Source organism: Symphalangus syndactylus, chromosome 9, assembly GCF_028878055.3.
Source record: "Symphalangus syndactylus isolate Jambi chromosome 9, NHGRI_mSymSyn1-v2.1_pri, whole genome shotgun sequence".
In the NCBI taxonomy this organism is placed as follows: domain Eukaryota; kingdom Metazoa; phylum Chordata; class Mammalia; order Primates; family Hylobatidae; genus Symphalangus; species Symphalangus syndactylus.
In genome coordinates this window covers 109,261,216-109,276,697 of record NC_072431.2, presented here as the reverse complement: position 1 = coordinate 109,276,697, position 15,482 = coordinate 109,261,216, and the positions used below count along the sequence as shown (strand labels likewise).

General features: G+C 46.1%; 1 protein-coding gene across 3 annotated transcripts in view; it reads left to right on the top strand.

Moving 5' to 3' along the window:
• Positions 1-15,482, top strand: part of RUSC2 (RUN and SH3 domain containing 2) — a 72,114-nt gene that overhangs the window by 49,644 nt on the left and 6,988 nt on the right. For 2 of the 3 annotated variants that reach the window (XM_055293804.2, XM_055293803.1), the window contains exon 2: positions 7,019-9,124. The exons of the other annotated variant lie outside the window; for it this stretch is intronic. In XM_055293804.2, the coding sequence (XP_055149779.1) occupies positions 7,111-9,124 (2,014 nt within the window). In that variant the 5' untranslated portion in view covers positions 7,019-7,110. The remainder of the gene's footprint in view (positions 1-7,018; positions 9,125-15,482) is intronic. 3 annotated transcript variants of the gene reach the window in all.

Sequence of the window (15,482 nt, the reverse complement as noted above, 5' to 3'; positions counted from 1 at the left end):
CTGTCAAGAAGCAGATCTCATCCTTCCTTTTTGGGCATTTCTAATGAAGCTTCTAGTATGGGTCAGGGATGGGGGAGTCAGATCTAGAAACAAAGGCTTAATGGGAGGAGACACCCCTACAGCTACTGTAAGTTTATGATGGAGAACATGCAAGGATCCACGCAGCTTTCAAGAGGAGGGCTGGGAAACCTTTCTCTCCACACACATACATACATACATACACACACACACACAGCTATACATGCACATAGACACACATACCACATCTTCTGGTGCTATGGGAGCCACCAGGCTCCAGGTAAGGGTGGAGTAAGAAAACATTGACCAGGGTGCCCCACAGTGTATGGCAGGGGCAGGGACAGTCATTGTAATGCCTAGGGCACCTGATCTGTTACAATAAGCCTTCAAGAAGAGACCTAAGCATAAGCTAACCCTCCGAAATCTACCCTCCTGCCCTTCTCCCTTTGATCCCACCCGGGAGAGGACCAGTCAGGAAAAGGGTTACCAGTCCTACAGAGGCACGTTATCAGGATCTCAAGTCAAGGTCAGGTTGCTAGAGAAGACCAATTGAAGACCATTGTGTTCCCCATCTTTATTCAGAAGGCCAAAAAAGAGGGAGGGGGTTCTATGACTAGCAGAAAGACACTGATGACCAAAGCTAGAGTAAACCTTCCTTCTGGGGTTTTCCTGCCCAGAGTTGCTCCATTGCTGAGCAGGTAGAAAGAGTTTCCTAAATTCCCATTTCCACACCTGTAATGCCAGCACTTTGAGAGGCTGGGGTGGGAGGATCACTTGAGCCTAGGAGTTGAGACCAGCCTGGGCAACATGGCGAAACCCTGTCTCTACAAAAAAATTTAAAAATTAGCCAGGCATTGTGGTGTGCACCTGTAGTCCCAGCTACTAAGGAGGCTGAGGTGGGAGGATCACTTGAGCCCAGGAGTTCAAGCTGCAGTGAGCTATGATAGCATCACTCTACTCTAGCCTAAGCAACAAAGCTAGACTCCGTCTGTAAAAAAGAATTGTAAAAAAATTCCCATTTCTAATAACCACCTTGGTAGAGAGTTCAAAAACATAGGATAATAGGAGACAGTAGTGCCATGTTGTGCAAATATATGGTTGAGGAATACACTGGATAGTTATGGGAGTGTATTTGTTCCCAGGAAGTGTCTAGGAATGTGAACCACAAGAGCAGGGAAAAATGAGCCTTGAGACCATGAATGGGGCAGGGAGATGAGGGCTGGGAACTGGGGCAGGAGGTGGGATTGACAAGTGTTATCATAGCCTGGGGACAGTATGAAAGGGACTGTAGGTTCATAGAATAGAGAGGCAGGTAGACATAACCTGTGTAAATGGAGGCTGAAATGTGGGTCTACCCAGGACAGGTAGGAAGCAGCTGCTCTGGGAGCAGAGTAATTGCAAGGACTTTAGGAAGAGGGTGTGGCCCCGATCATTTTCTTTGGAAGGCCGTTGTAGTGGAAATAATTACAAATTGGGCAGACCTGAGATTGAATCCCATCTCAGATGTGTAAATGTGGACAAACTACTTACACACTCTAAGCTTTGGTTTTCTCATCTTTACAATGGGAAGGATTATGCCTACTTAAAAATGTTACCGTACATTTAGAGATGATATATGTAAATTAATGGCATATAAGTGTTTAATAAATAATCACTTATAGTATTATAATAGGACAAGAGACACCCATTTGGGACAAGGGCCAGGAAAAGGGCTCTCATAGAAAGCTTTTCCTGATTTTGGAGAGCAGACCTCATAACTTTATACTGGCTGAGCCCACCATTCCACTCTACCTGGTAGGCATAGCTAGAGGGCTCATCTTCTGAAAGAGCTGTCTTCTCTTCTTATTCTGGATCCTCTGTTTCTTCCCCATCCTCATCTTCCATGTCTCTCCATTTGTCAGGGCAGAAAAAGTCTGAAATGAGCTCTTCCAGCTCAGTGTTTTCTCTTCACCTTCATTAGAGGGGATGGGCCACTTGTCTTGATGTAGAAAAAGTCACTCCCAGGAAAGGAGCCTGAGATACTCTCTCAGTAAATGTTCTCTGTGGTGTCGTATGTACAGTTTACTCTCTTTTTTTTTTTTTTTTAAGATGGAGTCTCGCTTTGTCGCCCAGGCTGGAGTGCAGTGGCACGATCTCAGCTCACTGCAACCTCTGCCTCCTGGGTTCAAGTGATTCTCCTGCCTCAGCCTCCCAAGTAGCTGGGAGTACAGGAGCGCGCCACCACACCCAGCTAATATTTGTATTTGCAGCAGAGACAGGGTTTCACCATGTTGGCCAGAATGTTCTCAATCTCTTGACCTCATGATCCACCTGCCTCGGCCTCCCAAAGTGCTGGGATTACAGGCATGAACCCCCATGCTAGGTCTACTCTCATTATATTCTTAACTGATCAAGAAAAAAGGTCAAAAATTAGGATTCCTGAGTCTCATCTTAATTCTGTTATTTATTCACTGAGTGGTCTTGGGCAAGTCATTTCATTTTTCTGGGTGTATAATTATTTTTAAAATTTTATATATATAAAATTTTTTAAAAAATTTTATATTATATAACATTTTTTAAAATTTTGTAAATATAAAAATAATTCCTTATTTTTAAAAATGAAGATGGCTCTGCCTCCTTTGGTAAGTTGATGTAAGGATCAGTAAGATATGACATACATAAAAAGTGCCTTGTAAGTAAATGTGAACGGGGTGGGCAAAGCATGAGTACAAAATCTCATGAGATGCCTGGAGAACTTCCCCTTAGATGGCTGAATTGGAATCATCTATGGAGGAGCCATTGCTGGGCCTTTCTCTTGGTTGTGTGGAGATCAGAAAGGAGTAAGATCTTCTCTGAGATACAAAAGTATAAAATAAAATGAAATCAATCAGTGAAAGAGCTTGACAGTTAAAGTAGGATTCAATACAACCTAAATGTGAAAGCTAAAACTATACAGCTTTTAGAAGAAAACATAGGTACATTTCTTTATGGTCTTAGGACAGGTAAAGATTTCTTAGGATACAGAGAGATTCAACCATAGAGAAACAAACTGATAAATTGATCAAGTTAAATTTAATAAATTAAAACCTATTTATGAAAAAACACAGTTAAGAAAACAGGGACAAGCCACAGGCTGAGAGAAGATATTCGTGAGGCGTATATCTGACAGAGGACTTGTATCCAGAATAAATGTTAAAACTCCTATAATTCAATCATAAAAAGACTAACAACTCAGGTTCTTTTAATGGGAAAAGTCGACAACAAATAACCAGGCACCTACTGTGTTCCAAGCACAGAGTTCACCGTATTGCAGTCTCCAACCTCAGAACTGTGCTCCAGTCTGGGAGATAGATATGTCAACATCACATTACAATACAATTGTCAGTGCCCTCCAGCCAGGGGCTCCATCATCTCCCACACTCATGTATCCTTCATCTCTGATTTAGAGAGTTAGCTTTCTGCATTCTGTATCTGTACATCAGTTTTTCCACAGTAATGCATGTGTGTCCTAGTAATGGTTTTGTGGGCAGAATCATACATTCTTTTATGTGATACTTGTGAATGCCTCTTGAAAATGCTTTAAAAAGGAAGAAAAGGTACTCATTGAAGGTCAGTGATGGCTGCAACCCATAGGCATCCCTAAAATTACTGCTATCTATGGAAGAAAGTTCTCCATGCTCCTTTTAGTCCAGGACTCGGGATTATGGCCAGGACTCCAGGGGAAACCTAGTATGTATGAAAGGAGAAACCCCCTCAAAGAAAAAAAATTGTTTAGGCCCAGCATGGTGGCTCACATTTGTAATCCTAGCACTTTGGAAGGCCAAGGCAGGTGGATCAATTGAGCCCAAGAGTTCAAGACCAGCCTTGGCAACATGGAGAAACCATGTCTCTACAAAAAATACAAAAATTAGCCAGGCGTGGTGGCACACACCTGTGGTCCTAGCTACTCAGGAGGCTGAGGTGGATCACTTGAGCCCAGGAGGCTGAGGCTGCAGTGAGCCATGATTGCACCATTGCACTCCAGCCTCGGTGACAGAGTGAGAACCTGTCTCAAAAAAAAAGAAAAAAAATTGCTTAAATTACGCACAAAATGCGTATTTATTACATACAAATTAGAAAATACAGCTGAAGCAAAAAGAATGAAAATAATCCAAATCACTCAACAGAGATAGGCACTGGTAGCAGTTTGTTGCATGTTACAGATTTTCTTCTATGCATACAGACATGTTTATTTACAAAAATGGTGACAAACACCCAGCTAATTTTTGTATTTTTAGTAGAGACAGGGCTTCACCATGTTGGCCAGGCTGGTCTTGAACTCTTGACCTCAAGTGATCCGCCCGCCTCAGCCTCCCAAAGCGCTGGGATTACAGGCATGAGCCACCACGTCTAGCCTTTCAGGACATTCTATTTCTATGGATTTGCCTATTCTGGACATTTCATATAAATGGAATCATACAACATAAAAGTCCTTTGTGACTGGCTTTGATTGTGCCCAATTTTTTGGCTACTGTGAATAATGCTGTTATGAACATTTGTGTACAAGCTTTAGTGTGAACATATGTTTTCATTTTTCTTGGGTATATACCCAGGAGTGCAGTTGCTGGGTCATGTGATGACACTATGTTTAACATTTTGATAAACTGTCAGACTTTTCCAAAGTAGCTGCACCATTTTACAATACCCCCAGCAATGTTTCAGGGTTCCAGTTTCTTCATATCATCAACATTTGCTAGTTGTTATTGTCTATATTTCTTATTTTATCCATCCCAGCTGGAGTGTAGTTTCTCATTGTGATTTTTATGACTCTAATGATGTTGAACATCTTTTTATGTGCTGGTTAGACACTTGTATGTCTTCTTCAGAGAAATGCCTATTTATACTGTTTGCCCTGTCTTAAACTGGATGTCTTTTTTTTTTTTTTTGAGACAGAGTCTCACTCTGTTGCCAGGCTGGAGTGCTGTGGCATGATCTCAGCTCACTGCAACCTCTGACTCTCTAGTTCAAGCGATTCTCCTGCCTCAGCCTCCCAAGTAGCTGGGATTACAGGCATGCACTACCACGCCCAGCTAATTTTTATATTTTTAGTAGAGACGGGATTTCACCATGTCGGCCAGGATGGTCTCTATCTCCTGACTTCGTGATCCTCCTGCCTCGGCCTCCCAAAGTGTTAGGATTACGGGTGTGAGCCACCGTGCCCAGCCTCGTATGTCTTTTTATTGTTGAGTTGTAAGAGTTCTTTATATATTCTGGTCAGAAGTCTTTTATCAGGTATATGATTTGCAAATATTTTCTCCCATTTTATGGATTGTCTTTTCACTTTCTTGGTGGTATCCTTTGAAGCACAGAAGTTTTTGGTTCTTATGGAGTCCAATTTATGTTTTTTCTTTTGTCACTTGTGCCTTTGGTGTCATATCTAAGAAACCATCACCTAATCCAAGATAACAAAGATTTACTCCTATGTTTTCTTCTGTAACCCTTAATCTTGTAGCTCAGACTCTCTTAATATCTGCCCTTCTACATCTCTACCCATTAGCCCATTAAACACACAAAGGCTTGGAAGTTCAACAGAGGAGCCTGCCTTCCTCTCAGAAAGGGGAGGAGGAAGCAAGATTGTAAATAATTGCTGCTTAAATTTAACACAATTATATTTTAATACTTGTCCCTCATACATATACTTATTAGCCATATTTTTTATGCATTGTTTGTTCATGTCCTTGAGCATATGTGACTTGCCTCAGCCTTTACCACATTCCACATGACGAGCTACGACCCTGTGGTCCAAATGAGTTAAATTTTAAGAAATTGATTGTGTCAAGGATTCAGTTAAATGATGAATAAGAGAAAGGCAATGGGGGATTTAGACTCAGGGTGAGTGAAAAGGAAATGATAGGAATAAAAAGAGAAGGGAAATGAATGAATTTTGGAACACTACATGTGAGGAGTCGAAGGGAATGAAGACTGTTGCGACCTGAACGTGGAAACACAGGAGACTAGAACTTGAGCAGGCCACACTGCCATGGTGCAGCCAAGAGACCAGAGAAGCTCAGGATGGGTTCTGTGTCCTTGGCACCAGGAGACCTTGAACAAGAGAGAACTTTGCTTTAGCCTATAAGAGGTAAAACTGGGAAGAGAAGACTTTCTAGTGGATCCCAGTAGTGAAGGTTCTAAGCTAAAACTAGGCAGCATTTGGGCACTTCAGGATGTCTGTATCCTGAGCTAGACACATGTTAAGAATGTATTATGCCTTTCACATTTATCTTATGTCATGTGTTAGAATGATACAAAAGACATAAAACTAGGTCCCCCCATTGAGGAGGAAGAGGTTGACATCAGTCATACTTGCAGTCACCCTAATGCCCAACTCAGTCCCTGCATTCAAGAAGTTCTAGTACAGCAGTGAGGACAATAAGGATACTTAGCCCACGGTCATCAGAAAGGGACAAATATTCTGGGGCTCGTAGGATGAGAAAGGGGATCAGAGACAACAGTCACTTGGTCAGATGATAGCGTATATTTTTAAATATGTTTCTTGCAAAATTATAGCTTATTGCTGTGAGTTCATATTATTCATGATTTTCCCTCGTCTGTAAACTTGTGTGCTATAGCTGTGTCTAAGCCTTAGACATCGTAGATGGTTTTTTCTTAATTGTGTCATTATTCATTGTTTTTTTGTGCTAAGGACTAGTTATTGTTTACTGCCAAGGACAGGGTCCTTGAAAGAGAAAGGGGAAGTACTGCCCAAACCTTCATATGTGGCATTAGAAGGACTTGGCCTTTTGTCATAATTTGATGCATGGTGACCTTAAAATTAAGGGGGATCTCAGGTGCTGCACCTGTGCAATGCAGAAAGCATGGTTACGTCCCCACCTGCCTATTGGGCTGTGTGGTCAAGCTCCATCTTGACTCAAGCCTTTTCTCTTCCTGGGCTCTTCTCCATCTGAAAATGATGTAGGGAAGGGCATGCCCCTGATTTCCAGGGAGGTGACATTAGGTTCCCTTTCTTTCCCTCTCTCTCCAGGTGCCAAGCTCTCCTGATGAAATGTGTTCTGCCCCACTGGGCTCCAGGGACAGTGTCTGGTGCTGTTGAAGCCCTTATTCGAACTTTCCAGAATGGATAGTCCCCCAAAGCTGACTGGAGAGACCCTCATCGTTCATCACATCCCCCTGGTGCACTGCCAAGTCCCAGACAGGCAGTGCTGTGGAGGGGCAGGTGGAGGTAGTGGGAGCACAAGACCTAATCCCTTCTGCCCACCTGAGCTGGGCATCACCCAGCCCGATCAAGACCTAGGACAAGCTGACTCCCTGCTATTCAGCAGCCTGCACTCTGCTCCAGGAGGAACTGCACGGTCTATAGACAGCACCAAGAGTAGGAGTCGGGATGGAAGAGGCCCTGGAGCCCCCAAACGACACAACCCCTTCTTGCTGCAGGAGGGTGTGGGTGAGCCAGGACTTGGTGACCTGTATGATGACAGCATTGGTGACAGTGCCACCCAGCAGTCCTTCCACCTGCATGGCACTGGCCAGCCCAACTTTCATCTATCTTCTTTCCAGCTGCCACCATCTGGCCCCAGAGTGGGCAGGCCATGGGGGACAACACGCAGTCGGGCTGGAGTGGTGGAAGGGCAGGAACAGGAGCCAGTGATGACCTTGGATACTCAGCAGTGCGGCACCAGCCACTGCTGCCGGCCAGAGCTGGAAGCAGAGACTATGGAGCTGGATGAGTGTGGGGGACCTGGTGGGAGTGGCAGTGGGGGTGGAGCCAGCGATACCTCTGGCTTTTCCTTTGACCAGGAATGGAAGCTCAGTTCAGATGAATCCCCAAGGAACCCTGGATGCTCCGGCTCAGGGCCCCAGCACTGCCGTTGCAGTAGCACATCCAGTCAGTCCGAGGCAGCTGACCAGTCCATGGGCTATGTGAGCGACTCCTCCTGCAACAGTTCAGATGGTGTGCTGGTCACCTTCAGCACCCTCTACAACAAGATGCATGGCATCCCCCGTGCCAATCTCAACTCTGCCCCACAGTCCTGCAGCGACTCTTCCTTCTGCAGCCACTCAGACCCTGGCGCCTTCTACCTGGATCTGCAGCCCTCCCCGGCTGAGTCTAAGATGTCTTATGAGTCCCATCACCCTGAAAGGGGAGGAAGGGAAGGGGGCTATGGTTGCCCTCATGCCTCTTCTCCTGAGCTTGATGCCAACTGCAACTCCTACCGCCCACACTGTGAGCCGTGCCCAGCAGTGGCTGACCTCACAGCCTGCTTCCAAAGCCAGGCCCGTCTTGTTGTGGCCACACAAAATTACTATAAACTTGTCACCTGTGACCTATCTTCCCAATCATCCCCAAGCCCTGCTGGCTCTTCCATCACTAGCTGCTCTGAGGAACACACCAAGATAAGTCCCCCACCAGGCCCTGGCCCAGACCCAGGCCCCAGCCAGCCCTCTGAGTATTACCTATTCCAGAAGCCAGGAGTCCAGCCAGAGGAACAAGAAGCAGTGAGTTCCTCCACCCAAGCAGTAGCTGCCGTGGGCCCCACTGTGCTTGAGGGGCAAGTATACACGAATACTTCGCCCCCCAACCTCAGCACTGGACGTCAGCGCTCCCGCAGCTATGATCGCAGCCTGCAGCGCAGCCCTCCTGTCCGCCTGGGCTCGCTGGAACGCATGTTGAGTTGCCCAGTACGCTTGAGTGAGGGCCCTGCAGCCATGGCCGGGCCTAGCTCCCCACCCAGGAGGGTCACCTCCTTTGCTGAGCTGGCCAAAGGCCGGAAGAAAACTGGAGGCTCTGGCTCACCCCCACTTCGTGTGAGTGTTGGGGACTCCTCCCAGGAGTTCTCACCCATCCAAGAAGCCCAGCAAGATCGGGGGGCCCCACTGGATGAGGGCACTCGCTGTAGCCATAGTCTGCCACCCATGCCCTTGGGGCCAGGCATGGACCTACTTGGCCCAGAGCCAAGTCCACCCTGGTCCGCCCAGGTCTGTCAGGGACCCCACTCCAGTGAGATGCCTCCTGCTGGCCTCAGAGCTACTGGGCAAGGCCCCCTGGCTCAGCTGATGGATCCAGGGCCTGCTCTCCCAGGGAGCCCAGCCAACAGCCATACCCAGAGGGATGCAAGAGCTAGAGCTGACGGTAAGGAGCCTAAGGGTTAGCAAATATGTGGCTATTCGCCAGCAGGATATTCATGGCCACCTCCATGACAGGTCCCTGCCAGACCACCCCATCCATACCACCAGAGGTTCCACATCCTAGATCTGTTATCCTTCCAGGCCAGGGCAGGACCCACAGCTACAGTGGAATGGGCTCACTGGAGAAAGACAGAGGACTCAAAAATACACTGAGCAGACCGGGTGCAGTGACTCACACCTGTGATGCCAGCCCTTTGGGAGGCCGAAGCAGGCGAATCACTTGAGGTCAGGAGTTTGAGACCAGCCTGGCCAACATAATGAAACCCCAGCTCTACTAAAATAAAAAATAAACTAGCCAGGAGTGGTAGCACCCGCCTGTAATCCCAGCTACTCAGGGGGCTGAGGCAGGAGAATCGCTTGAACCCAGGAGGCGGAGGTTGCACTGAGCCGAGATCATACCATTGCACTCCAGCCTGGGCAGACAGAGTGAGATTCTGTTTCAAAAAAAAAAAAAAAAAAATACACTGAGGAGATAAAATCAGCAGGACTTAGAGGCTGACATATTGGGAAATGAAGGATTCAGAAGACTGATTCTGAACCTGGATGATGGGAAAGATGAGGCCATGGATAGGGGCTGTAATCACAGGAGATTTCCTGGAAGAGGGATAAGACGTAAGTTCAGGTTCGGACATTTAGGAATTTGCAACCAAGGGATATGTCTAACAACAACAACAACACACACACACTGGGTGTCAGTGAAGTTTTTTTTTTTTTTTTTCTTTTTGAGATGGAGTCTTGCTCTTTCGCCCAGGCTGGAGCGCAGTGGCCTCCCTAGGCCAGCTCTTTCCCTATTTATTTTGTTACATTTTAAATAAATACTTTATACCAGTGTGTTAAGGTGGGGCTAGTGACAGAGAGATGAGAGGGATGACTCTGTTTTCAAGGATTCCAACTAAGGATGGAAACAGAAAACGTAGTCGATCATTAAAATGCAGAGACGGCAGTGTTCTGTACTGGCCAGTGAGGGGGGGGTATCTAAATCAGACTGAAATGTCAGGGAGGAACTGCTAATGCAGTTTACATTTAAGCCCAATTTAGAAAGATGATTAGGATTAGGCTTTGTGAAGACTTGTAAGAAGAATGTTCTAGGCTCACAGGATTGTCTGTACAAAACCACAAAGGCACAGAATAGCTTGACCCTTTCTAGGAACTGCATATAATTTGGTGTAGCCATAGAGGAACGTAGGTGGAACCATTGAAAGAATTTAGTCGGAGAAATGGCTTTTGGCATTTGTTTTTGTTTAGTTTGGTTTTTCTGTCTGCTTAATTATATGTTTTGATTTGCATTTTAGAAAGATCACTGGTTGTTCCTTCAGGCCTTGTTTTAAAAAAAAAGTAATTGGGCTGGGCACAGTGGCTCACACCTGTAATCCCAGCACTTTGGGAGGCCAACTCGGGCAGATCACCTCAGGTCAGGTTTTCAAGACCAGCCTGGCCAACATGGTAAAACCCCATCTCTACTAATAATACAAAAATTAGCTGGGCATGGTGGCGCATGCCTGTAATCCCAGCTACTCCGGAGGCTGAGGCAGGAGAATCACTTGAGTCTGGGACGGAGGTTGCAGTGAGCCGAGATCATGCCACTGCACTCCAGCCTGGGCAACAAGAGCGCAACTCCGCCTCAAAAAAAAAAAAAAAAAAAGTAATTGGATCACTGGTTGTTTGGGTAGAAGATGGACTGGAAGGGGTGTCTTTCCTGGAGTCAGGAGAAAGCACTGTGTAGATTGGAAAGTCATTGGAATAAAAGTGGTAGCTGGCACTTGCTTGGCGTGGTGACTCATACCTGTAGTCCCAGTACTTTAGGAGACTGAGGCAGGCAGATCACCTGAGTTCGGGAGTTCAAGACCAGCCTGGCCAACATGGTGAAACCCCATCTCTACTAAAAATACAAAAATTAGCCGGGTGTAGTGGTGCACGCCTGTAATCCCAGCGATGTGGAAGGCCGAGGCAGGAGAATCGCTTGAACCCAGGAGACAGAGGTTGCAGTGAGCCTAGATCATGCCACTGCACTCCAGTCTGGGAAACAGAGTGAGACACTGTCTCAAAAATAAAAAACAAAAGTGGTAGCTGAAGCTATGTGTGTGGCTGAGAGAGGATCCAGGGAGAATGTGTGGAGTTACAAAGGGAAGAAGGGGATACTGTGACTTAAGGGATGAGCAGCACCCTCAAAAGAGACAGAAGAATTAGGACAATAGAAGAAAAACCAGGAGAGGCCGGGCGCGGTGGCTCATGCCTGTAATCCCAGCACTTTGGGAGGCCGAGGTGCGTGGGTCACCTGAGGTCAGAAGTTCACCAGCCTGACCAACGTGGTGAAACCCCATCTCTACTAAAAATACAAAAATTAGGCATGGTGGCGGGTGCCTGTAGTTCCAGCCACATGGGAAGCTGAGGCAGGAGAATTGCTTGAACCCGGGAGGCAGAGGTTGCAGTGAGCCAAGATTATGCCACTGCACTCCAGTCTGGGTGACAAAGTGAGAGTCCGTCTCAAAAAGAAAAGAAAAACCAAGAGAGAGTGAAGTCACAAGAACCAAAGGAGGAGAAAGTTTTAAAAAAGTTTGAACCAAAAGAGTTCTAAAGAGAAATCACCTAAGATAATGAAGAATCCTGAAGGCAACATTCGGGAGTAGTGAGAGTGGAAGCCAGATCTCAGAGGGTTTAGAAGGAAAGGGAGGTAAAGCAGGGATAGCAGAGGCTCACAGCTGTGCTGTAGCCTTAGGTTGGGTCTGTTGGCTTCACAAAAGAAAATGTTTTAAAACCATAAATAATATCTGTGCTGTCAGGGAGCTCACAGTCCATCAGAAGACTTCATGTTCCTAACATACACTGAAGAGCTGTCCTTGGGGTGGGCATAGGAGGGAGATCTCTAGGGAAGAGGCAGGATCAGAAACAGCAAGGATTGACTGGGTCCTTTGAACCCACTCCCTTAGAGTGCAGTGTCTGTCTGCTGGGTGCATCTCGTGGGATACTATGACTGGCGTTCTGAGAGCAAGAAATATCCTGGTCGGAGATGTGAGGAGTGGCGTTAAAAAGTGTTTTCTCTATCAGATTAAGACATATCAAGATGCTGCTCTGTTCCATAAGTCTCCAGTCTTCTCTTGATTCTGTACAGCTTTTTTCTAAATCAAAAACGAATGACAATTCATTAAGCTTTGAATGACAAAAGAAGGGACAGGTTGATCCAATCTAGGAATGACAGTATAGGAAGCTGAGAAGGTCGGCTGGGCATGGTGGCTCACACCTATAATCCCAGCACTTTGGGAGGCTGAGGCAGGAAGATCACTTGAAGCCAGGGGTTTGAGACCAGCCTGGGCAATATAGTGAGACCCTGTGTCTACAGAAAAAAAAAATTTAAAAATAGCTGGGAGTGGTGGCACACGCCTGTAATCCTAGCTACTCGGGAGGCTGAGGCGGGAGGATCGCCTGAGCCCAGGAGTTTGAGGCACAGTGAGCTATGATTGCACCACTGCGTCCCAGCCTGGGCAAAAAGTGCGATCCTGTCTCTTAAAAAAAAAAAAATTAAAGTAGGCCAGGTGTGGTGGCTCATGCCTGTAATCCCAGCACTTTGGGAGGCTGAGGTGGGCAAATCATTTGAGGCCAGGAGTTCAAGAGCAGCCTGGCCAACATGGAGAAACCCCAACTCTACTAAAAATGCAAAAATTAGCTAGGCATGGTGGCGCACGCCTGTAGTCCCAGCTACCAGAGAGGCTGAGGCATAATAATCGCTTGAACCCGGGAGGCGGAGGTTGCAGTAAGCTGAGATCACGCCACTGCACTCCAGCACGGGTGACAAAGTGAGACTGTCTCAAAAAAAAAGTAAATTAAAAAATAAAAAAGGCAGCTAAGATGGCTCTTTGAGATACTGAGCAGCAGAATCAAGATTTAAAGGGATCTTACTGAATCTTGAAAGAACAAAACTAATAAAGCAGAGACCAATGTGAAGTTTGATATGTAACCTGCACTTGAGTTGATTTGGGATATTTGATTGCAAACTCAGAATGAGTCAGCAGTTGGTAGAGCTTCCAAAAAGTTAAGATGACTGGATTCATTCACAGACTCCAGAAAGAATGAGTGGATAGTCTCACTCCTCCGAACCAGTGAGTGGTCAGTGGTATTCCATTGAGTTCTGGGCACCACATCTTAAGAAGGAACTGAGGAACTGGGGGACTGGGGCTATTTAACCTAGAGAAAAACTGACTCGGGTGAATATGGTCTGTCTCTGGTTTTCTTAATGAATGTCATATAGAAAAGTGAGAAAACTTATTCTGTGTATTCCCTGAGGGTAGAACTAAGACCCATTCCCCACAGGGACCCCCTTCTTACCTGATCTTATTCCTCTGCCTCAGTCTGTATCCTGGGAACTTAGCAGAGAGGAGTTTTAAAAGGGTAGGAATAAGCAGTCTAATTCAGACATACTTTGTATAGGGGGTATAATAAAGCTGTGGTTGGGATGACCTAATCCGATAGCCAGAGTCAGCTCAGCCTTGAAAACTGATACTTAAACAGGCAGAAAGGAAGAACACATTCCTGATGGGAAAAGCCGTGGGCTTCATGACAGGGATGGACTGGGAAGAGTAGGGTCAGTGGGGACAGGTGTGGAAGTCTGAAGGGAGAGCAGCCTAGCTTGTAGCAGGTGTGGGCACCTAGCTCGCTAAGATTTGACTTTATTCTGGGAGATAAAATTTGTATCTCAGAAGCTAGTTGGTGTATGTAAGAAGCTTCTGGTTGTAGTGAGACTGGCTTGAATCAAGAGTGACCGTGGAGATTCCCTCATTTAACAGATCGTTACTCACTGCATACCGTGTGCCAGCCTCTGTTCCAGGCATTATGGATCCAGCAGTGAACAATATAAAATCCCCACTTTTCTGGAGCTCTTAGGAGTAGCAATGGACAACAAACACATTAAGAGGACAATTTTTAATTGCTGGAAAGTTCAACAATGCTGAAAAGAAAATGAAACAGGGTAATGGGATAGAGAGCAACTTGCCAGAGGGGCTGAGGTAGTCAGAGAAGGTCTTATTGAGGGGGTGATATTTGAGCTGATGCCTGAATGGTGAGAAGATTCAGGCAGAAAGAAAAGCAGGTACAAAAGAGATGTTCATGCATCTGGTGTGTTTAAGGACAGGGAAGTGTGGCTGGAGCACAGTGGGCCAGGGAGAATGCAGAGTTTGTGTAAGCACCGACTGGGGATAGCAGGAGGGTGGAGCTTGAAAGTGTCCCCTGGGAGTGATTCAGAAGCACCTTCCTAATGGGATTGTGGTCCCCATCCCCTCTGACTCTTTGATGTAAATAAGATGAGGGATGGGAAAACCTGGCCTGATACAATTTCACATGTAGTACAATGTGGTAAAAAGAACAGTGGCTCCGAAATCAGACTCTAGGTTAGGCAGAATTCTAGCTCTGCCACTTCCTAGTTGTTTGACCTTGAGCAAGTGCTTTAATCTGTCTACATTTCACATTTCCTAATATGTCAAGTAAGAGAACTAATTCCCGCCTCACAGAGCTAGTGAGCCCCCCTGCTGGTGAGCTTTCACCAGGGCTTTAGGCCGGGTGCGTGCTTATAGCGCCATCTTGCGTTTATTCGGAGATCTACAGTGTTTTGTTGGAAGTGCAGTCCATCCACTGTCCCACTCCAGTGTCCTGGAGTTTTGTGTTTAGTTCTGAGCACCATGTTTTGAGGGACATTGACCTGAAGACTGCCTGAAAGAACAGGAGAGGCCCAGCCTTGGGGAACAGACCTCCGTTCAGGGGGAGCAAATGTGGACCCTGAGGTTCCAATGCCAGGATCGTGAAAAGAGTGGGAGTGGGGGGTAGATGCGGATAAAGGAAGGCTGCAAGTAAAGAAATATCTTACTATGGTTAGATATGCTCAAGAATGAAATGTGCTGGCATGATTGGAGATGGGATAATGAGCAAAAGCCTGTAGTCAATAACATCTGAAACATTTTCATCACTGAAAATGTGTGTGACTGTGACTCTAAGACTTAGAAACAAAGAAAATGGTTCTGCCATTGACAGAAATGGAAGTCATCGGAAAAAAGGAGAAAGGTGTTGGATAAGCTGTTATAGCACATTTTAAGTGAAAGCAGAACTATAAAGCAGAATGATCTGGAGATCAAGAGGAAGGTCCAGGCTAAAGCTGTGGGTTTGGGAGTCATCCTGTAGAAGTCTGAACCCAAACTGTGCAAGAAATAAAGTGTAAGGTGAGATGCAAGAGTTGAGCCTTAAGATACACTCACCTTTGGAGTCAAGAAAAAGAAGAGGGACTGAATAGCAGAGAGGTACAAGATAGTCCAGCACCATAA